The sequence below is a fragment of the Barbus barbus genome, assembly GCF_936440315.1.
Source record: "Barbus barbus genome assembly, chromosome: 34".
Taxonomy (NCBI): Eukaryota; Metazoa; Chordata; class Actinopteri; order Cypriniformes; family Cyprinidae; genus Barbus; species Barbus barbus.
In genome coordinates this window covers 8,179,346-8,204,018 of record NC_136762.1, presented here as the reverse complement: position 1 = coordinate 8,204,018, position 24,673 = coordinate 8,179,346, and the positions used below count along the sequence as shown (strand labels likewise).

The window sequence follows — 24,673 nt, the reverse complement described above, 5'->3', positions numbered from 1 at the left end:
AAAATTTAGAATTCATAGAATTTAATTTTAACAAGTTTTAGTTTAAATGAAATTGAAAAATGTTGTCTTGGCAACTAGCTAAAATAAAATAAAAATTTATAAGACATCTTTAACAGATATTTCAATTAGAAATGCTTTGGCTGGTAATAAATTTACTGGTGCCTTTGTTCAAATTTTTCCCAAATATTAGAGTCAAGGATAATAGTGGTCTAAGCAAAAGTAATGAAATATGGAAATGACTTAATTTGCTGGATAGTGGCTCCCACACTGTGAGCATAAGACTGAAGTTTGATGTAAGCTGATATTAGTCATTTCCCTCTGGGTTTCAGGTCAGCACAATATCTTAATCATAAATGAATGGGATGAAATGTATTATTTATATTGCTTTATATTTTTAAATATATTATATATTAATTTATACATTTAACATATAATTATGTAATTGAAAGTTTTTCATGTAAGTAGCCTACATATTTTAATCAGTTTCACATAGCATGTGATGTAGTTTAAGATTTAGCTTTTCTTTTTAAGTGTTTTAGTTGAGGTCAGTGTCTGTCCTAAGTATGGTTTTGTCTCCAGAGATGTGCCTTGAAGTTGTACCCCAAGAACATCGCAGACAGTACATTGGGTGCTTGTGTGGTTTGGTCGTTGTGTAATTTAGCTGTCTGCAAGATCTGTTGACAACATTTACTATTCATGTAAAGATTGCTTTTATTGTGGCTTAGTTAAAACCAACATTAAATGATATTTACCACCAATTTTACTTATTTCTGAGTGAAACGTTTATTTGTAATATTATATACAACATTTTTATATAATTAACATCATGTAAGAAGTAGGGGTGGGCGATATGCACAAAATCTTATGTCATGATATGAGTAATTTTATTTCATGGTAATAATATATATCACAATATAGTTATATTTGCTTTAAATAAGGTCTTTATGATATCACAATTTTTGATAGCATAACAATTTCGTAATTGTTGTCAGCAGTGTCAATATCACAAAAAACTAATACTAGCCTAAATAAAAAAAAAATTTAAACTCAAGCTCACTGAAGACAAGTAAACAGTCAGTGATTAAATAATAAGAAACTGATTACAAGCAATATGACAAATAAAACAACTACAATAGAACAAATAAATAAGAAATACTACATACAATGTATAAAGAAATCAAATGTATAAAACCACTGCATATCCACTGTGTAGATTAAATATATATTTCTTCTAATAAAAGTTTGATTAACATGAATGACAGACAGAAGCATTAGACTGCTGTCACTTTAAGAACTGCCTTATCCATTATATTTTCTCAGCTGTTTACTTTCACTTAAGACCTAAATTACTGTGTTTACAAGACACATCAAAGACATATTATGGCTTTTCACTGCAAATAATAAGTTGGCTTGTTCTTTTGAGTTGTACATTTAACAATTGGCATTTGCTAAAATGACATGAACCATCCCATTAATTACAGTTTTTCACTATATAGATTAAGGAAACTTACTGTTTAACTAACAAACAAGGTTTTACTGTAGCATTTTTGCATTCCTTTACATGACCATTTTTAAAGTGTATAAACTAAAAAATCCCTCTAATCATCAACATCCATCCCTCAGAAACTATATGTGAATATATGAAGTGAGATCAAGTTTTAAAGTGAAGTTCTCACTGCTGTTCCCTGTCACTAATTATTGCTCTGACTAATGTTTTCCCCAAGTTCGTCGTTCGGTGATCACACACATGAATGATCTGATAATCCTTCAAATCTGTTTTCCATCCCCAAAATAACACGATGATGCATTCACACTCTCTCCACATGCTGAATTATGTCAGGCTGTGATAGCGTACACGGTTGGCCAGGGAAGCACGATATTCAGATCATAGTGACACACAAACACAGAGTAGCAGTGATATCTGAGACTGAGATGGATTTATATATTACTTAATGTGCTTTGAAGAAATCATATTAGTGGTCATATCTCTGAATCATAGCGTAATCAGATCTTCAAACAGCTTTATTTGTTTTCAAACAATACTTGAGATACTTCAGAAATCCACTCAAAACACCACGCCATCCGCTCGGTTGCACTTACGCCGTTCAGAAGCACCTTCATAGTGTTTTGCCGTGAGATCTTTTTGGAGATCTTTATAGTCACCCAGACAGCGCTGCAACTACAATATGGCATGTTTATGAGCTAAACTCCTCCCTCTGTGGCAGTTTATGACGTAAGGTGTGCGCAGAAGGCCAGCAGACATACATCCTCTCCTCCTCTCCCACTCTCATTCATACTCTCGCTGCCTAACAGTCACTATGAGCGCAGGAGGAATCGCTGTTTGCTCTGGCAGCCTGCTGCTCTCTTTAGCAGGTAGTACAAATGGGTTTGTGCTGCGAGTTCGTAAAGGTGAGATATTTAGAGTTTTATTTGTTTTTTTTTGCTTGAGGCGGTGTAGAAGAATTAAATTAGTTCTTTTTTAGTTTGGTATTGTATCTGAATGAAGGGTTAATATTTATGCTTTGCTGATTTTTCATGTGTGTGATACGTGTTTTCATCAAATTTCTAAGCAGTATGTGCATGCTTCTAATATTGAAGGATCTGTTTGTAGTGAAAGTGTTTTAGTGGTCAATATTTTTTTTAATATTGAGTTTCCTTGTTTAAGTTATTGAACATAGTCTGATGTAGCCTGTACTTATCTGTACTTATACTGAGTATATACTGTCATATTGACAGTTTGTGTTTAATAATATTGTATTTGAACTTAATTATTAGTTTATTATATTTTAATTATTTATTATCTATTAAGTATATATTTGATCTTTTTTTAGGTACATAATTTTCAGGGCAGAAAAAAATATTATATATATATATATATATATATATATATATATATATATATATATATATATACACACACATACATATATATGCATAAAACATACATAAATGCAGCCAAGCAATGATCCTAAAAATAACTTTATTTTCTTCCTGCAAATTGATTTTGGGGTGAAATATGTCATTTTTGATCAAATTTATGAGATTTACCAACCTGCCTTGATTCATATTCCAACATTAACTGAAAATGAATTCTGTTTTTCTGTATTTCAGCTAACGGAACAGCAGGTAGTCAGCTGTCGACCCCACGGTCAGGCAAATCTCCCAGTCCATCTCCCACCAGTCCAGCCAGTCTGAGGAGACGAAGGGTGAGACCTCTAACTTCAAAGACCTTTCACAACATCTGCATTTGCTGTAATGCACTAAAACGCCTTTAAAGTGGAAGCAACTTATCTACATTTACAGTGTCTTTCACTGAATCAAATGCTTTCGTCTTTCTTATTGAATATCCCTAATTGTATTTCAGGTGCTTTAATTTGCACATTTAGTGCTGAATCACACTGAATTGCTGTTAAACACATCCATTTAAATAATGCCACATTCACCCAAAATGTATCCTAGCAACAACAGACAAGCTTCTTGACCTGGCTGTATGCCTGCTTCATTTCCTCTCACTCTATGATAAATCTAAATCATATTATTTGTCAACATTACCCTGTTTTTTTCTGCTTTGCTAGCTCATGGTATTAAATTAGTTGTATTTGCTTTTGTTCTGTAGCTCAAATAAGTGAAATTACACTTTCAACATTCTATTAAAATTCCATTTAGCTGCATATTCTCAAAAAGCTAGTTGATTCTCACAACAGTGTGCTCATCCTGATTTTTTTTTATTACTGGAGTAATGGCTGCCAAAAATGCAGCTTACATTTTTTGTGTATTCACATTTTTAATTGTAATAATATGTCACATTAGTATTGTTTTGTTGTATTTGATCAATGATTACCAAATGTTACCAACCCCAAACCTTCGAACAATAGCGTCCATCTATACACATGCCAAAGATGACTTGACATAGCTTTAAAGAAAGTTACCTGCTGAAAACGAAAAACTCAATTACAGATAATTCTCTGAGATGTAGATGTACAGTAGTGCCTGAAGACAAACATGCAACATTGTTTCAACTGAACAGCCTTTTGAATTAATGTTCGGTGCAGCTAATATAGTCTGACTGAAACTGTATTCATTCTTGGTCGATGGTATGTCATGGTGTCAGTGGATTAAACATCACTGAATTTCACCTCGCCTGCCCCGCTCCAGACGTGAATATTCTTAGCACACCCAAGCTGTTTCCATAGAAACTGACCTTTATTTCCCTCTGCAATACCTCTGCTCAGTTTCAAGGGTTAGTCCATCCAAAAATGAAATGCTGTCATCATTTACTCACCCTCAAACCTGCATGACTTTCTTTCTTCTGTGAAACACAAAAGAAGACAATTTGAAGGATGTTAGAAATTAAATATGGTTGTTTTCTTTTGACTTCCATTGTATGGACAGAAAATACAGTAAAAATCAATGGGAACCAAAACTGTTAAGTTACCAACATTCTTCAGATTCTCATTTCATGGTCATCAGAAGAAAGAAAAATATACATGTTTGGAACGACAAAAGAGTGAGGAAATTATTACAGAATTTTCATTTTTGGATGCACTGTCCTTTTAAGATATGGGTCTATTTAATACAGAATATCAACATTTAACAACTTTTTTGTTGCAAAAAAAAAAGACATGGAAGATAGCATGAAAATATTTATAGAAAATTATACAGGTAAAGAAGTTATTAGAGTAAACTAAGTCAGGCATATCAACATATTTGCAAATACAAAAGCGCAACATACTGTATATACACATACCAATCAGCAGAGTGAGAGGAATTTATCGCCTGTGCTAATATTTGGGTATTTTCAAGAAACTGTATAAACAAATCCCAAATTTTGTGGTAGTCTTTTAGATTGCCCTTTATACTGTAGGTTATTATTTCCAATACCATATAATGTGCCAGATCTTTGAACAACACTTATGATTTATATAATAACTTGTTTAACAATATTTAAAAAGACAGTGACAAAATGAGTTAGTCTTCTCACTAACCCAAAGAAAGTTGTAAAATGGCCCTTCAATTTCCCTGACAGGGCTCTCAGCACAGTGGCTCCTCCCTCTCTCTGGCCTCCACCAAGGTGTGCAGCTCCATGGACGAGGGCGATGGGCCGGGCAGTGAAGGTGAGGAACCCTGTGAGACTATGACGAAAGTTTATCATTGTTTTATCATCTTCATCTGAATGTTACATCCCAAATCTTTTCTTCTAGCTGAGCTGATGGAGGATTATCCTCAGGTTCCTGCTTCCATAGCCGAGAGGTACAAGGTGGGACGAATGATTGGCGATGGGAACTTTGCTGTGGTCCGAGAGTGTTTGGAGAGATCCACAGGCCGAGAGTACGCTCTGAAGATCATTAACAAGAGCAAATGCAGAGGGAAGGTAAGATGATTTCTAAAAAAATCCTGTTCAGTGACGACAATGCACTTTTATGAAATCACACAAAATAATGCTGCAAGATCATCTGTGTTACATTTGTGGCTCACAGGAACACATGATCCAGAATGAAGTGTCCATTCTTCGGAAAGTGAAGCATCCTAATATTGTTCTGCTGATTGAAGAAATGGACACACACAGTGAACTCTACCTGGTCATGGAGCTGGTCAAGGTGAAACATCTAACATTCAGCTTAATACGTTCTTTAAATGATCTTTAATTTTTTTTATTAATTATTTTATTCAGCAAGGATGCGTTAAATTGATCAAAAGTGACAGGAAAGACTATTTTGTTTGTGTAATGTTACAAAAGATTTCTATTTCACATAAATTTCAAACTTCAAATTCAGTTTTCTATTTATCAAACAATCCTGGGAAAAGATTGATCATGGTTTCCACAAAATCATTACCTAGTATTAATCAGAAATGCTTCTTCAGCAGGAAATAAGATTTCTGAAGAATCATGTGACACTGAAGACTGGTGTAATGGATGCTGAAAATTACATTGCATTACATTTTAAAATATATCAAAATAGAAATTTATTATTTTGCATTGTAAGAATATTTCATAATATTACTGTCTCTACTATATTTTTGATCAAGTAAATGCAGCCTTGGTGAGCATAAGAGACTTCTTTTAAAAACATTAACAAATCTTACAAACCTCATACTGTAGATACTGTCGAAACATAATAAGAAACTGACTACTTTTCAATAATGTTTTTTTGTATTGCACTAAACTTGACCGCTCAGATATTGTCCCTGAATGCACGGTGAAATTGTGTGTGCATGAACAGGGTGGCGACCTCTTTGATGCCATCACCTCCTCCAACAAATACACAGAGCGGGATGCCAGCGGGATGCTGTATAACCTGGCCAGCGCTATCAAATATCTGCACGGCCTTAACATTGTTCACCGTGACATCAAGCCTGAGAATCTTCTGGTGGGTGTTTGAATTTTACAGAGAGGATATTTTCACTATACAGTAATTCACAAATGCATCTTGGAATGACACTCACATCTGAGAGAGGCAAATGCAATATGTTTTTCTAGAGTGCAGATACCTTAAATAACGCTTCTTACTCAAGCTTTAGAACAAAGATAACTTAACTCAATACTGGACGTAGTTTATAACTTCAGACACAACACTGTGTTCAAAGTAGATTCTCTAATGACAGCATGAAGAACAAAACAACTCTGACAAAGGCTGTTGTGCCTGGTGCTTATATTAATACCCCATGAGTTATGTAAAGTTGTGGCAGATAAGATTAATGCATGCTGTAAATTGACAAAAAATTTTTTTACCAGTTTTCTGCATAATTGAGATAAAGCTGAAAACCAGACACAAACAGTCTGCTAAAATATTTAATTTTATTCATTTTAATTACATTTAGTTTTAATTATAGTATGTACAGTATGTGTGTGTGTGTGTTTATATGTGTATATACGTTTTTTAATATGTTTTTTCTTATTTAAAAATTGGTTTCAGTTATATTTAATACTTAATTTTATTTATAATCTTATATGCAAAAAAAAGAAAAAGATCTGTTTCCTGAAACTAAATAGAAAATATTTGGACGCAGATTGATGTGCATTTATATGTGTTTAAGGTCTATGAGCACCAGGATGGAAGCAAATCCCTGAAACTGGGGGATTTTGGCTTGGCAACAGTTGTGGACGGACCACTTTACACTATATGTGGCACCCCAACCTATGTAGCTCCAGAGATCGTCGCAGAGAAGGGGTATATAAATAAATATATGTATCCATTAGCATGGCAATGTTATTATAACAGAGCATGAAAACCAAGGCTTTTTAAAGATCTGAGGCTGTATTCACAAACAATTTGAAGGCTGAAAGTTACCTCTAATGCAGAAATATAGGACTTGTTGATAAAATTCTTTGTGAATATGGCCCCTGGTCTAGAAAATAGCTTAAAGAGTGCTGTCATATTGTGTTTTCTGTTCATGTTATAGGTATGGATTGAAAGTTGATATCTGGGCGGCCGGGGTCATAACATACATATTGCTTTGCGGCTTCCCTCCTTTCCGTGGGTAAGAACAACATAAGCATGTAACTTTTATTTTGGATTCAATACGAGTTCAATTTAGACAACTTTACAGCTTATATTATATACAGGTTAAATGCAGTTAAATTTGATGTATCACTCCCTCTAGTGGCCGTGTTCTGTAATTCAGTTTTGACCTGCACATCTGCAGAATTGTACCTTCACTTCCTTTTGCAAAAGCACAATAAACATTCATTAATATTATTTTTTTTTCTTTGCATATCTGTGTTTTTTTAGGAGCACAGATGACCAGGAAGCTCTTTTTGACCAGATTCTGATGGGACAGCTGGATTTCCCTCTTCCATACTGGGACAATGTATCTGACTCTGCAAAGGCCAGTATACCAAAACAAAGTTTCAGAATTCTGGAAAGAAAAATAAACCTCATAAACCCCTTTTTACTTCCTTTCTCTACAGGCACTTATTACCTGCATGCTACAGGTGGAGGTCGACCAGAGGTACACAGCTCTACAGATGTTAGACCATCCCTGGGTCAATGTAAGACTTTATCTGTCTGTTTTAAAGTGTATGTGCTATTCTCAGACTGTTAGTGGGAAACTAATATGTGGAGGTACTGTTTCTGCTCTTTCTCAGGATGACAGGATGTGTGAGAATCAGCACCAGCTGTCTGTGGCCGGCAAGATTAAGAAACATTTCAACATGAGCCCCAAACCCAACAACACCACAGCAGGAGTCACTGTCATAGCAGTAAGATATATATATTATATGTATATATATTGGTAACACTTCATTTTAAGGTGTCCTTGTTACATGTTACATGTGCTTACTATTCTAATAACAATTCATTATGCATAATTACATGCAAATAACCCTAAGACAAAACCTAATCCTGACCCTAACCATATAGTAATTACTTGTAGTTAATAAATATTACTCCGTACTTAAATGTATAAATACACTATAACAAAGACACCTTAAAATAAAGTGTAATCATATTTTTGACAATATTACCGAAATGCTCAAATCAAATATTAGTGGAAATCTAATCTATTTCACAATGTATTGTACCCGGCATTCAAGGATTTGAATGACTGGATTGTGTTTTTCTCTTGTTCAATAGTTTGGATATGAAAAATTGACATTCAATTCACATTGTTTTGAGTTTGAATAGCCCTCAGGTCTTTTGGAACAAACCCTTAAGAAGGTCTGCAGTACACTGCAGTTGAATCTGCTATAATAAAATCTACTTAAATATAGTTATAGGCGTTAAAATATTCTGCAGGTTGTGCTCTCATCTCATAGCTCTTCGCTGACTCATCCATCAGCTCTTCTTCTCTCATTCCTCTTCTCTCCTGGCAGACTCCATCCTACTGCTTTCTTCTGGCTGTGACATCTCTTTCTCTGATTCTGTGTTCTGCTTATATAATGACTGTCAGCACTGTTGTCAGGGACGGAATCAAATTAGACACTCAAGATTTCTATATTTTTAGATTTTCATACTTTCTTCATGTAGGGCAATTACATAACATTACACATACTAGTTTTGCATCCGCATGTAAACTAAATTTCAAAACATCTTTCAAAACATTGCCACTTTGTTTAGATATTTTTTTAGTTTTTTGTTTAGTTCTTGCTTGTTAATGTTATATATATATATATATATATATATATATATATATATATATATATATATATATATATATATATGTTAGGGGTGTAACGATACGCGCATTCGTATTGAACCGTTCGTTACGCATTACAAACCGAACGATTCGTTGGACTAATCCTATTACGTTTGGAAGATAAAAGCTTAAAGTGTGTGAAATATCAGTGCCACTGCGCTCAACAATGCAGCCCAAACAATGTAACAGGCAACGAGCTGTCTGCCCCGCGACCTCCCCTTGCTGGGGTGCGTCGAAAGACGATGATCTTGTATCGGCGATAGACAGAGATATTGTCAAAATCTTAAAAGGATTTGGCATTTCAAATTAATGTAGACCTGTTACATTCTTATTTTTATTAGGCCTATTATTATTATTATGAAGTTACTTTTATTATTAAATTAAAAGTACAATTAATTTGCCCCGCAATAATTAGCGCATACCTGATGCGCTGCAAGGATAAGATTAGGCTATATTTACTCCTCAATTAAAATGTTTTTAACAAAGGTCTTTTAAAACAGGTCTGTTAGGCTATAGGCTACCTACAATGAATAGTCATATAATTAAAATATTAACACTGCAGTCATCAATAAAAATCAATGAAATAAAAAGCTTTTATTTCAAGTACTGACTTTCAAAAACAACCTATGTTTCTTTTTTTTCAGCAGGTTATGTATGGGCCACAAGAGAAATATAAAGTCTCGTATCGAACCGAACCGTGAATTTTGTGAACCGTTACACCCCTAATATATATATATATATATATATATATATATATATATATATATATATATATATATATATGCAACCCGAATTCCAGAAATGTTGGGACGCTTTTTAAATTAAAAGGCTTTCAAATCACATGAGCCAATATTTTATTGAATAGAACATAGATAACATAACAAATGTTTAAACTGAGAAATTTGACACTTTTATCCACTAAATGAGCTCATTTCAAATTTGATGCCTGCTACAGGTCTTAAAAAAGTTTGCACAGGGGCAATTAAGGGCTGAAAAAGCAAGACATTTTGAAAAGATTCAGCTGGGAGAACATCTAGCAACTAATTAAGTTAATTGATATCAGGTCTGTAACATAAAAGGGATGTCTTAGAGAGGCAGAGTCTCTCAGAAGTAAAGATGGGTAGAAGCCAGCATCTCTGATGGTATGGGGGTGTATAAGTGCATACAGTATGGGCAACTTGCATGTTTTGGAAGGCATTATGATTGCTGAAAGGTATATAAAGGTTTTAGAGCAACATATGCTCCCCTCCGGACGACGTGTATTTCAGCAGGACAATGCAAAACCACATACTGCAGCTATTACAACAGCATGGCTTCATAGTAGTAGAGTCTGGGTGCTGAATTGGCCTGCCTGCAGTCCAGATCTTTCACCTATAGAGAACATTTGGCGCATCATTAAAAGAAAAATACGTCAAAGACGACCACGAACTCTTCAGCAGCTGGAAACCTTTATCAGGCAAGAATGGAACAAATTCCAACACCAAAACTCCGGAAACTCATAACCTCGATACCCAGACATCTTCAAACTGTTTTGAAAAGAAGAGGAGATGCTACACCATGGTACCTGTAGCAGGCATCGAATTTGAAACGAGCTCATTTTGTGCATAAAATTGTAAAATTTCTCCATTTAAACATTTGTTATGTTATTTATGTTCTATTGTGAATAAAATATTGGCTTTTATGTTTAATTTTATTCAAATTTAAAAAACGTCCCAACATTTCCAGAATTCGGGTTGTACTAACTTTCAAAAGTTTGTGGGGTCAGTAAGATTTTTTTTTTTTCATGTTTTTGAAAGAGGTCTCTTATGCTCACCAAGGCTGCATTTATTTGATCAAAAATACAATAAACAGTAATATTGTGAAATATTATTAAAATTGAATGACCTTTATGCAAAGCTGAATTTTCAGCATCCGTAATTTCAGTCTTCAGTGTCAAATATTTTTTTCAATGATAATTCTAATATGCTGATTTGCTCAAAACATTACTTATTATTATTAATGTTGAAAACAGTTGTGCTGCTTAATATTTTTGTGGAAAACGTGCTTTTTTTAATGAATGTGTCTTACTGACCCCATAAATACGTATTTATGTTTTGCTTTATTTGCACATTGCTTTGCATGTTTACTGTTTCATTAGCTTCATAGTTGTTTTTATTTCCCAAACTGAGTGTCTCTATACAGTATGTAGAAATGGTGAAACATTATAAGCACTTTACTGTTCTTGTTTTGTAGAGCTGCCTCTAAATATAACTCCATTATTGAACAGCACCTCGTGGCTCAAAGCTTGTGCTGTTTTACACGGTGAAAGTAAACATCTGATCTGTTGAGTTGCACTCATTTCTGTCTGCACAGCCGGACGAGGGGTTTACCATCAAGCGTTCAGGGTCTTTGGACTGCTACCCGCACCCAGAGATGTATTGGATAAGGTATGCCCACAGAGCGGCAGTGTTTCCATGGCAGCGTGCTGGCAGTCTCCATAGTCCCTTTCCTTTCACACTCTGTGCCTCGTGCTATACAGTGGGGTGATGCATTGCTTTTAGCCATTAATGCTTTGTTCATCCTTATTGCTTTCTGGTGGTGCTTTGCTGAATTCTGTTTGTCAGTGCTTCACTTTTCTCTTTCTTTGCTCTGTGTTATTGTTTAGTGGTGTTCATCTTTGCTTTCTGAGAAGCTTGGACACTTGAAGTGTACACATACTTCCCAGCATGCATGACACTGCTGGTTATGAGTTACACACTGGCTTGAATGTGCGGTTCTGTGCTGAATATACTGCAGAGTGCAGTCAAAGTGTTTGTTGTGCACATGTATGTGTTGGCGGGAGAGCTGTAGAAACTAAGTGCTGAAATCGATCATGAAAACTGAAATCATTATTGATTCGTTAGGTCTGGAATCTTTCATTGTGTGCAAAAATAAATGAAATAAAATGGTAAAGATTTATTTTTGTGTAAATTGTTCATAAAAAACATTTTCTGTAATTATTGCATTAAATTGAATCCGACAGTTTACAAAAGAGATTTTATGGACAATTTACAAAAAAAAAAAAAAAAGGAAAATAATATAACAATATTTTAAACATATTACATTCTAAATAATATTTGGGGTTTTGAAGTAATTTTTTAAAGAAATTAATACTTCTATTCCACAAGGATGCATTAAAATGACCAAAAGAGACAGTGAAACTTAAAAATTATATTTCAAATAACTGTTTTCAGCAATGAATAAGAAATAATTCTTCAATAATTTCAAAAGGATCATGTGACACAGAAGAATGGAGAAAATTCTGTTTTGCATCACAGGACTAAAATGCAATTCCATTTATATTTCAAAATGTAATTTATTCTTGTGATGCAAAACTGAATTCATTTTAAATTGTTTTTACTGCACTTGTGATTAAAGAATTGTAGCTTTGTTGAGCATAAAAAACTTTTGAAAATCATTAAAAAACATTACACATGTATGTATATATTTTATATATTTTGTGTATATATTTTTTATTTTTTAATGTAATTTAACAAACATTTAACATAATTTTAAAACCTGTAAATAATATTAGCCTTTTTATAAATCAGATTTGAGATGTAAGGAGCTCACTATGCTTGGTGCACTGCTTCTAAATAGTTCACTTAACACTTTAACCACAGTTCAGTCTTAATTCAAAAACACAAGTTTTGATTTAGTTGTCTTGGAAAGTCACTGTTTAATTGTAATCCACATGCAAATGAAAATCTGTAAGCCTGCACCTCTCCGATCTCTCTGCCCGTTGATTCCTGAGCAGTCTGTCCCATGCTCTCGTGTTCCCCAGACCACCCCTCTTGATAAGGAGAGGCAGGTTTTCAGACGAAGACGCCACCAGGATGTGAAAGCGGCTGCTCCCCGCAGCACCCAGAGCACCTTCCCCTCCAGCGCCGCCACCGAGTTCACCTCAGAGTCAGAGGACATTTCTCCCAGCTCGGCCGAGACGGTCCGCTCTCCCACATCACCGTTTTAAGCCCAAACCCGGTCTTGGCAGGAACCAATGGAATATTATCTAAAAATAAAGGTAAACTGATTTCTGAATAACGAATTATAACAATTTTTGAATAGGAACGTTTGTTACGTGGAGCAGATGTGATTAACTAGGACTGGATGGGCTGGTTTTATGAGCGGTGTAAAAATAATCTCACACTCTTAGCAGTTTTTCATCCGAAATGAGAAGCCCTTGTCATTGTTTAAGAGTTTTCTCTTCATCATAACTACATTTGGTGCTATATGAGGTTTTGTTTGTAGACCATCCTAGCAGTAAACCCCCTCTCTTTTGCACCCTCTAGTGTTGGATAGAAAGTAAGGCAGCCAAACCTCCCACTCTGTTTCAAGTTATCACACACAATAAACCTGCGATGTCTTAGCATTTGTTTTTGTTTTTTCGGTGAAAAAATCTTTTACGTGTGTTTTTACCTTTTGTATGAACTTTATATATTTGACATATTTTAGGTTTGTACATTTATTTCAAACTGATAACTTATATTTACATATTTCAGCATTTTCTTTGTGAAACATGTTTTCTGTCTGTTGGTTAGACATTAGAATGTTCTTTCTAAAATGTGTAAAATACCTGAATAGTTGAAGCTCTTTTAAATGTATGTGGCTTGTTTGAATTTAATTCAATCCAAGAGATGGGTGCTGATTTAACATGTATGCTGCTGCTATAATCTCTTCTCTGTGAGTCCAGTTCTGTCAGTACCACTTGTCATGAAGATAAATAGATCACACAGCTACTTCCCGGAATTTGAATTGCTTCTCGAACGTTAATTTTACGGTAACGAGAGAAACGAATGTACGATTATTGTTTTAGTTTAAAAAGTAGCGCAACGGAAAACAAAGACGCACTAAATGTCGACCACTGATTTTAAAGAGTAGCCTACATTTTAATAAAATCTTAATTACATCATAATAAAAAATTTTAAGTGGAATGTAATATTGTAGTCAGATTTTTTGTTTTGCATTCAGCAGTGTAATGTCTAAGCAGAAAGTACATTTTTATTTTAATGTATCTTGTTGTTTTTGTCACACGATGGCCAAATATGACACGACAGATTGATGCACATTTCCACCATAGGCTAAATAATAATAATAATAAAAGTTATTTGTGACTTTTCATCTCACAATTCTGACTTTGTTTTCGTGAAATGTTGAGGAAAATTTTATCTTGCAAAATTGCAAGATAAATATATCCTCAGAATTGTGGGGGGTGAGTTAGTTTTGTGAGATAAACGCAGAATTGAGAGATGTAAACTCAGAAATGTGAAAAAAAATCTGAATTGTAAGATAAGCACAATTCTTTTTTTTGTCTCAGAATTGCACATTTATGTCACAATTCTGAGTTTATCTTGCAATTCTGAGGAAAAAAAGTCTAAAAAAGTAAAAAAAAATAAAAAATAAATTGAATTGTGAGCTAAAAGGATGCAATATCCTTCTGTTATTGTTATTTATTTTTATTCAGTCAAGGAAATGGGCTTCCATAGTAATGATTTATGGACTGAAAACAATAAAAACTGTAAACAAATGTTCACTTTTTACCTTAAGATTGTAAGAGATTGTAGTACCTTACTTTTTTAAAGCGGTTTATTTCCTAACTGTTCAAATCCACAGAAATTCCAACATAGGGACCCACTTTATATTGTGTCTGTAATACCAGCCTACTGTAAAAAAAAAAAAATAAATTAAAATAAAAACGTTGAGCCAACTTAAAATTTTAAGGCATATTTTTGAGTTCTCTCAACTTATTTTTGTAGGAGATTCTCAACTTTTTGTTGTATAAACTTAAAACAACAAGTTGAGAAAACTCAAAAATCTGCAGAAGCTGGCTGCTTTAAAATTTTAAGTTGGCTCAACTTTTTTTTTTTTTTACAGTGGTGCTATAACATTTAACACACTTACTGATTTTTTTTTAGGCTGTGCTTATATAAAATACCTGCATGTTATTACATCTGTAATAATTTTTTTGTAATTACATTCACTTTATAATTATACTGTTGTCCCTAACCCATCTCCCACCTCAATAGCAGCAAAAGTGTTTATGTAAAAAATGTACCAAACAATAATTTTTCTTCTAGAAGTACTTAAAGTTAAAGATGGATGAAGGTAAAGATGCCTAATATAAAGTGGGACCCTACATAGTATTTAGCTGCATTATATACAAAAAGTTAGCTATTCAATTTTTGTTACTTGGCCAAGTCTGGGCTTGAAATTTCTTATCTATTTATATGGTACATATTCATTCCTTTATATGGTGTTTTGTGGAGTTTGCACACTTGCTGTAAAAGGCAGAGTGTGTTTGTCTTGCATGTGATCTGAGTGTGAGTGCTAATCATTTTAATATTCATTTACTGTACCATCAAGATATGTTGACCCCATCTACAAGCAACTAGTTTCAGTGAAGACCAGTCTTGGTTATGTTTGTGCTTCTCAATATTTAACATTGTTATACAGCTTATTGAAGCCTCCAGCATGTAAAGGCTTCAGGTGACACTATGAAGGGGTGAAAAGCACAAAGGCTAAAAGAGTAGTTCTTTAAAGTATAGCATGTTTTTACTTTTTAATTAAAAATGTATCTGCTGTGTTTGCTCGTCAAAATTAGACTAGAACCCGATCCATAATCAACCTATTTTTCAATAGGATGTAGATCAATTCATTATAATATAGGAAATATTCTAGCTCATATGCAATATTCAGTGCACAAGCATTGATTACACATTGTATGTTTGCATAGATGTATATCCGCTTGTCTATTGTCTTTCCATCAAATGTCATTTAGGCTTGACTTTCTTCCTAGAGGAAGAGTCTTTGCTTCCAAGTAGCATTGAACAGTGGTGCATTGAGCAACAAGCCAAACCTGTTAATAAATGATTCCTCAAGCAGAAACCTGTGTCAATTTACTGAGAATGATATAGAACAGGAGATTTTCATAGTTATGCACGTGTCCTTCAGCCAAAATAGGGCTATTCACTCTTGAAATAGTTACCCAGACAGCAAGCAGTGTTGCCCCAGATCCGGCCCACATCTAACCCGCACGGGCCAGATGTGGGCCGGATCTGGGCCAACACTATGTTGCTGTCCGGGTAACCCACACTGCTTATATTTTACCTGGGGTTAAAACGACTGTTTATACAAGGCGCGATGTTTCCGTGACTGTCCAAAGAAGAGTCGCAAAATTTTAACCACATAAATCCGGAGCAGGGTTTCATCGGGTAAAAAGTGGTGTTAATCGCGATTTAAATAAGAATGAAACGTTCCGTTACTCAGGGTTTAGAATGTCGAAAGCACGGGATTAAGTGAATGTAACGGAAGGAACGTAAAAGAAAGAACTGAAAGTAGCCAATTGTTGTTCTCAAATGCACATGTATTTTGGACCACAAAACTAAGGGTTTGAAATTGAGATTTATACATCATCTGAAAGCCGAATAAATAAGCTTTCCGTTGATGTAGGTTTGTTAGGATAGGACAATATTTAGCTGAGCTACAACTATTTGAAAATCTGGAATCTGATGGTGCAAAAAAAACATCTAAATACTGAGAAAATCGCCTTTAAAGTTGTCCAAATGAAGCTCTTAGCAATGCCTATTACTGATAAAAAATTTGTCATTGTTTTGATATATTTACGGTTGGAAATTTACTAAATATCTTCATGGAACATGATCTTCACTTAATATCCTAATGATTTTTGGCATAAAAGAAAACTTGACATTTATATTGTTGGCTATTGCTACAAATATACCCTTGCTACTTATGACTGATTTTGTGATCTAAGGTCTCTCACACACACACACACACACACAGGCCTACACACACACACACGCTCCATTTGTACACAGTAATGCAAGGGAACAGTAGCTACTGCAGTACATTTCATTTTTTTTATTATAAATAAAAAGTAGGCAAATACTGTTCTCTCATCACAATGATTCACTAGGACATACTGAACAGTTTTAACTAAAACGTAACCAACTTAAACATATCTGCTGAATTAGCAGGCACCTTCACTTGCAATGGAAACGATTCTCATCAAATAAATCATTTGAAATCTGAGGCATTTTAACATAAATATGACATTAAGGTAAACTAATTTTTAAGGTTTTAAAAATAACCATTGCTCAGTATATCAAATCTAAATCTATTCTTGTAAATAAAAAGTTAAGTATGGCATCATATTTATTGAATGTGGATTGGCAAAAAAAAAAAAAAAAGCTTCTTACAGCAGAATATTTCACATATTTGCACTAACACAATTAAAAATAGTTTAGACTTTTTGATTCATAAACTCTTGAGTTATAGATTTGATTTACATTATGTAAGAGAATCAAAGATGCACATACATCATACATAATGTATTGCTTACAGTAGTGATGTTATTTTCTGATTTCAAGTGCAATTCTGAAAGGTGACAGTAGAACAATTTAAGACAGTAAAGGAATATAGCAAATAATATTTAATGCACACCCTTCATAATAATATTCTGACATGTGAAGAAACAAACAAAAAAAAACTTTTTTTTTTTTTTTAGATGTGCAAAGCTTGGTGAATGCAAATATGAAAACACTCAAAATAAAAAAACAGTTATAGATGCAAATACCAGTCTAAAAACCTCACCGTTGTCTTTTCACGTGTAAAACCATTAAATGATATTTGCCCAGATGCAGCATCAGCTTCGACCCTCATTTAGAGCTCGACCAAAAAGATGTCTTTAATGCTGCATACATCAAGAAGTCTGATACATCTGAAATAAAATACATCCACAACAGACAAACCATTCATCCTGTCATGAGGAGAATGTCTGAACGAACATTACAGGACATCACATTAAACAAAAAGCTTCTTTTTTTCCCTTTGCAATCATAACAAAAAGCATTTGATGATGTCAAATGCAGAAACACCGGACAAACAGAATTCAATTGCAGAACAGTTCAGAAAGCAGCCTCACAGACAAGTTTAAAAGAAATTGTATAGATTTACATACATGAGCTCAGCATCAGAGGGAGGACTTTTACTTATTTATTGTTCAGGTAGCTTTTCTTTCCCAAGGGCCTGTAGAAAAAAAACCTAGAGAAAGTGAAATATGCTGCAAGCCAGTAGAAAATAAACCTCATAAAAATATTGTTATTGGTTCTCTATGCAAAGTGTCACGGTTACAGTTAAAATGACGGGACTACGAGTAAAAAGGCTGTTTTTGACAAGACTATTGTTGGCTCAGATGCCAATTAGATCAAATCATTTGTGATGAAAAACTGGCCTCCATCTGTGCTCTCTCCACTGTCATCTGTTCCTGTGCATTTCTGAGACACGTATACATTTGCTCAAGCAGCTGGATCTCAGTGTAGGTTTCTTGATCCATATTCCATATCTTCAGTTGCTACATCACCTCCCGTAATGTGGCACGTAACCGCCCGAGGCTGCAGCTGGCCGTCATTGGCTGATCGCTCTCAGTACCTGTTCTGATGCTCAAAGTGCCAGCGGTTAAAATCAATGTTGAAAGCCACGATGCTGCCAGACGCCATGCCTATGATCAGAGTCCTGGAAACATGGAAAACGGAGTCAGGTTTAAACCGGTTTTAGGATTTGTTTGCACAGTTTGTCTCTGCGTGGTGAGTGTAAGCTTGAGTTTGACCTCTGATCATGCGACAGGTCCATGGCTCGAATGCCGGCGTCACAGCCGGGGTAGACGTACAGCTGTTTGAAGTCACAGGCTTGCCAGACCTCCACCACCCCGTTATCGCCGCCAGTCACTAGATTCTGCCCATCACTGCTCAGGAGGATGGCCTGACAAAAGAGAAGGAAATACAGCTCAGGAAAGTCAGAGTACTGTTTTCTCAACCTACTCTACCATTCAAAAGTTAAGTTAACACATTTATTCATCAAGGACATATTAAACCAAATAATAATTGCAGTAAAAAGACATTTATAATGCTAGAAAATATTTATATTTCAAATAATTGCTGCTCTTTTTTACTGTATTATTATTATTATTATTATTATTTATCAAATGAATGGCAAACCTTGGCAAACATAAGAGACTTAAAAAATAAATAAATAAAATTATAAAATCTTACCAACCCCGATGCTTTAATAAAATGCTAAATATAATAAGAATTATAATAAAAATAACATTAATAAAATATAACTATCGTTATTACTTATTTAATGTATTAAATATAATTATAATGTTATATTATATTGCAAAATATTATTTTTTATATTATATTACAAAATTTATATAGGCCTATCCTTCCAAATTATTTTAAAACTATGCAATTATTATTATAAAATAATATACAAACTAGGGCTGGGCAAGTTAACATGTTATTATCACGTTAACGCATTAATTGATTAACACTAACAATTATTTTATCGCACGTTAACGCAGTTTTTTTTATTATTGTGAAAGTCCGTTGTTCACTGGCTCTGAATACACATACAGACAAACCATGTGTCACACACTGTAAAAAAATGTTTCAAAAAGTTGTTGTAACTTAAAATAATTTGCTACCCCCGCTGACTTAAAAATTTTGTTTAGTCAACTTGAAATTTTAAGATACTCAATGTTAATTTAAGGGACAACTGGAATATTTTAGTTGACTAAATTAAACATTTTAAGTCAACGGGGTAACACATTATTTTAAGATGAAACAACAATTATTATTTTTTTTACAGTGATTACAGCAGTTAGCTACAGCCCCCAAATTCGGCATTCAAGGAGTGCAGATATTTGCCCCAAACACAATGAAATATTTTACTTTTGTGAAACTTTGCTTGTTTTACTCTGGTTGAGTTTGCGTGCTGCTTATGACACACAATATTTCATAAATAGGCTTCTTACACTGTAAAAAGTGATAAGTTGACTTAACTTAAAAAAAATTTAGGAAACCCGTTGATAATAAAAAAAAGTATATAAGTTAAGAGAATTGTCATTTGTCACTTAACATTTTTTTTTTCAATTATTATTTACTTAATTTTAAGGCAACGTGTTTCCTCAATTCTTTTTAAGTTAAGTCAGCATCACTTTTTATGGTGCAGGAGGGGTGGGATTTGATCAGTACTGGCTTGGGATGGGTGTCATCATGCGTCTCAACCAATGAGAGCATTTGGGGTGAGCCTAAAGGACTAAAGGATTTTAAGCCCGATTTACAAGTTAAAGGTCCTTTATGTAAGTTTTTGACTCTAATAAAGCATAAAAATACCATAATATGTTTGCAGATAATTAAGAAACATGCTAAGTTAACATACTTGTTTATCTGAAAAACAATGCTACAGCCAGTTATTCTCTTTTGAAAATGTGCGTTCCTGCCCGGAATATCGGTTTGTGTTTTGGTTTGTGAAACCCGCCCATTGCCAGTTTACTCAATTGTATTTCAGCACGCCGGGTTGCCAGTTGTGGGAAAACACCGCGTATTTCATGTGCGCTCGTTCCTGTTGGTGTCGTTAATCTGGCAACATACGAATTTAAATTAATGTGTACAATATTTTTATGTTGAAAAGTGAAAAGTTTAGTAGAATTCACTTTAAGAATTCATCTTTTTACTCAACAAATTATAGGGCAGCAATAGGGCAATATGTAGAAATCCAATCTAACAGACAGGAAGTGTGTGGTCAAGCACAGAGTTGAGGGCATACCCGTGTGGAGTCATTGATCTCCATCTGGGCCAGCAGCTTGCCGTTGATGCTGAAGTTGCAGAACTGACCCCTGTCGTAGTAGATGATGCAGTGACCCTCACTGGACACTGAGATCAGGCGGGGAAGCACACAGCTGTCGGGGCCCTCCAGAGCCCTCAGAAGATCCCCAGTGATAGTGTGGACCAGACACGGCCCCTCTGACAAACAGACATGTTTGATAAGAGATGCTAGTGGAATCACACACTGCCTCTTCACTTCATATCCCACAATGCTCCTCTATCACTCACCTTTTGCTCCACTGATTACAATTCCCAGCTCAGCACACACTGACACACACACCACCTCATAGTCATGACCGGTCAGAACCGCACGGGGAGCTGGGTAATCACCTGCAAATGAGCACAGGAAACACTTTTAGGATGTTTTCTTTTAGAATTTTGAATATTAAGACAAATAAAATCAAATAATAGGGAAAAAAAAGAACATAATAGATAGTTAAATAAAAGCAAAATATAAGATTCTTATTAGTGGTCTTCGACTGTTAGGATTTTTAAATATAAAATGATGATGATAATAATAGATAAAACTAAATTTCAAATAATTTCATAAATTTAAAGTATGAATAAGAAAAAATAGAAGCTTTTGAAATACAAAACAATGATAAAAATAATAGTAATAATAAATTATAAAGAAATTTATTTTAAAAATGAAAAGATAAATGGGAAATATAATAAATGGGAACATAAGCATTCTCACTAGCTTTCTCTTACTTTTGGATCCATTTAGATAAAATAATGATTTATTAAACCAATGAATCTGATTCTGCCTGGAAGGTAATCCAGTAAGAATACTACACAAACACAATATAACCACAATAAAGCAGGTCAGGAGAACATCTGCTTCAGGAGGCGTCCCCTCCGAATGATCACCGGCAGGAAGCCCACACACTGTCACATGATGGATGAGAGGGAGGGAAGAGGTGATACAAGGTCATTTAAAGACACCTGTGGTACCTCAGCACCAGCTGGACGCCTCGCTGAACTGCCATGAAAGGACTCATTTTGGAAAAAGTAGAAAACTCATTTAAAATCTGCCTCTAAACAAACCCAGCACTCGAGATGTGATATGAACAGTGTGGAATACATCCCCATCCCTTTCACATCTACATTTAGCATATTATAAGGTCCACTGCTGCAATTTCCAAAGCAGTTCATTTGAGAAATAACGGGTAGAATCATTAAACTGCTCGGCCTCCTGGGTCTGTAGCATCACGCTTGAAGACTCTCGTATATTTGTACACACTGCAGTAAGTTAGAGAAGCAATTCAAGCATAAGGAAAATGGGGCCTGTGGTGTAATTAGCTTGATTTGTGCAGTGAGGAAGCAAAACAGTAATTATTAGCCGGGGGGATCAACATTATGTTTCCAGATGGATTAAACATTGCTTTCGGAGAAGGTGTGTGTGTGTGTGTGTGTGTGTGTGTGCTTCAATGGTTTAAAGGATTAGTTCATCCAAAATTGAAAATTGTGTCATCATTTACTTGTGCTCACGTTCCAAACACATTTGACTCTTCTGTGGAACACAAGATAAGGAATCTAAATAATATGCCGCTCACATTTCTCTCTGCTGTTGCAATGAATAACGTAAGCATTCAAGACTCAAAAAGGATGCAAAAACACCAAACAAAGTAGTAAGTAATACCATATAGATATCAAATAATATAATAGTAGCCACGTCAGACTGTAAGTCATACTGTATATAATATTTAATAGCATTCATTGAGTAATGAACAGGACTAAATTTACAGTGCTGTTCAAAAGCTTGGGGTTGGTTAGATTTATTTTATTATTATTATTATTATTTGAAATAAGTCTCAAGCTCACCAAGGCACAGTAAATACTGTAAAAACAATACTATTGTAAAATATGACCACAAATAAAAAAAACTATTTTCTATTTGAATATATATATTTAAAAATTTCCTGTGATGTCAAAGCTGAAATATCAGCATCGTTATTTCAGTCTTCAGTGCCACATGATCCTTCAGAAATCATATATGATGATTTACTGCTCAAGAAACATTTCTCATTATAATATTTTTGTGGAAACCGTGATGCTTTTTTTCATGATACTTTGATGAATAGAAAATGAACAGCATTTATTTAAAACAAAAATCTTTTATAACATTATGAATGTCTTTACTGTCACTTTTGATTAATTTAATATATTCTCGCAGACTAAAAGTATTAATTTCTTCAAAAAAAACTCATTTTTATTCACCCCAAACTTTTGAACGATAGAGTATGTCCAGTGATCTGTTAACCATTGAGATCAGATCACTGAGTAAATGAGTTAAACGAATGAACAAATCTTTCAGGTTTAGTGAACTGGGTGGTATGTTGAGATTATTCAGTGAATAAGGTTTAAATTTCAGTCTGTTCTGCATACATATTCATCATATAACTTCATATGGACTACTTTTATGGTGCTTTAGTGTCCTTTATGAAGCCTGAAACCCTCAGTCCTGATTCACTGCAACTGAATGGTAAAGAGTGACCACTATAAAACTTCTTGAATGAACACCAAGTTCATTAACATCCACATAATTAAGACACATGCCATTACTCTGCATGCAGAGCACTATTAAATAAAGCCAGGAATCAATAGAATGACCGCAACAAATCCAGATGTATTTTTAAAGTTGGCGAGCAATCAAAGGTTACTCAGGCCTTGATCAATACGAGTTCTCCACAGGGGCCTGTCTGACAGCGCTAAGCCCAGCTGTCAGTGATCTGGGTGGGGTCGTATGTCAGCACCGGATGCCTCGGGAGATTCCAGATCACCTTCATCACAAAAGATTTAATCATGCCGCACCCGGGCTCTTCTAAACCCTGGCGCTGAACCCCAGCGGTACAGCGACACAATTAAGAGGTGTAAATTGGAGAACGGCTGCTGGGGTCGTGAAGCACCAGGGCCTTGATTGAGCCGGACGGGATTTTAATCATTGCACATTTAAGACACACTCTGGCTTTCTCGGGCAACTGTGAAATCAATTTCTACACCATGTCGGAGTGCCTCAGGGGCCTGTACTGGGATACCTGCTGAATATTCATGGCTGTCCCTGTCCCGACACTCTCCATTCAGAGACAGATGAAAAAAGTGCAGTTTGGGAAAGCTTGATGAAACACAGCTGAACTTATCATTAACACAAAAACAAACGTTGATGAGGGTTTGTTTTTCTTTACCGCAACACTGATATCGTTTTAACAACCTCAAAGAATTTTGGGTATAAGTCTGGAATAAATAATGAGTTAAAATAAAAAAACGTTTTGCATTAAATGAGCACATTCCACTTTAGTGTGTACGTGTGTGTAACTGTGAAAATGTTGCCTCAGGTCAAAGTCTTTCCTGCAAAAACGGTTATATACTGCTTACTTGTGAAAAATTAAGACCAAAATAAAGAAAAGACAAAAGGCTTTACAATTAAATTTCTATGTTGAAAATATATATATATATATAAAATAATGAATAATAAATAAACATGAAATAACATCTACCAGCATTTTTAGTCTTAATAAAAATGATGAAAGGCAGTATAAAACTGTTTAAAAATACAATAAAACTTTTTTTTTCATTTTAACATTATTGTGTTAAGAACAAACTTGAATGTGAACTACTATAAATGTATAACCTAACATTAACCTTATTTAAGAATGCTGCAAAAAACTTTTGTTCATTATTAGCTTATTATCATTTTCATTATTTTATATACAGTGCTGCTTGAAAGTTTGTGAACCCTTTAGAATTTTCTATATTTCTGCATTAATATGACCCAAAACATCATCAGATTTTCATAAGTCCTGTAAATAGACAAAGACAACCGAATCAAACAAGTG

General features: G+C 34.5%; 2 protein-coding genes across 7 annotated transcripts in view; one reads left to right on the top strand and one right to left on the bottom strand.

Moving 5' to 3' along the window:
• LOC306854201 (serine/threonine-protein kinase DCLK1-like) overlaps window positions 1-14,526 on the top strand; it is a gene marked incomplete at both ends in the record, with an annotated part of 41,420 nt that extends 26,894 nt beyond the window's left edge. Inside the window, 12 exons of one of the 4 annotated variants that reach the window (XM_079392029.1) lie at window positions 3,112-3,206; window positions 5,027-5,108; window positions 5,202-5,371; window positions 5,478-5,597; window positions 6,222-6,368; window positions 7,036-7,169; window positions 7,402-7,479; window positions 7,731-7,827; window positions 7,910-7,990; window positions 8,087-8,200; window positions 11,488-11,561; window positions 12,938-12,995. In XM_079392029.1, coding sequence (XP_079248155.1) covers window positions 3,112-3,206; window positions 5,027-5,108; window positions 5,202-5,371; window positions 5,478-5,597; window positions 6,222-6,368; window positions 7,036-7,169; window positions 7,402-7,479; window positions 7,731-7,827; window positions 7,910-7,990; window positions 8,087-8,200; window positions 11,488-11,561; window positions 12,938-12,995 — 1,250 coding nt within the window. Of the gene's footprint in view, window positions 1-3,111; window positions 3,207-5,026; window positions 5,127-5,201; window positions 5,372-5,477; window positions 5,598-6,221; window positions 6,369-7,035; window positions 7,170-7,401; window positions 7,480-7,730; window positions 7,828-7,909; window positions 7,991-8,086; window positions 8,201-11,487; window positions 11,562-12,937 lie in introns of all 4 variants that reach the window. The other 3 variants (XM_079392028.1, XM_079392027.1, XM_079392026.1) reach the window with 3 other exon arrangements.
• Window positions 14,527-17,006: 2,480 nt separating this feature from the next.
• Window positions 17,007-24,673, bottom strand: part of LOC306854604 (neurobeachin-like) — a gene marked incomplete at its 5' end in the record, with an annotated part of 285,564 nt that continues 277,897 nt past the window's right edge. For all 3 annotated transcript variants that reach the window (XM_079392763.1, XM_079392762.1, XM_079392764.1), the window contains 4 exons: window positions 17,007-18,681; window positions 18,776-18,927; window positions 20,779-20,975; window positions 21,066-21,167. In XM_079392763.1, coding sequence (XP_079248889.1) covers window positions 18,591-18,681; window positions 18,776-18,927; window positions 20,779-20,975; window positions 21,066-21,167 — 542 coding nt within the window. In that variant the 3' untranslated portion in view covers window positions 17,007-18,590. The remainder of the gene's footprint in view (window positions 18,682-18,775; window positions 18,928-20,778; window positions 20,976-21,065; window positions 21,168-24,673) is intronic.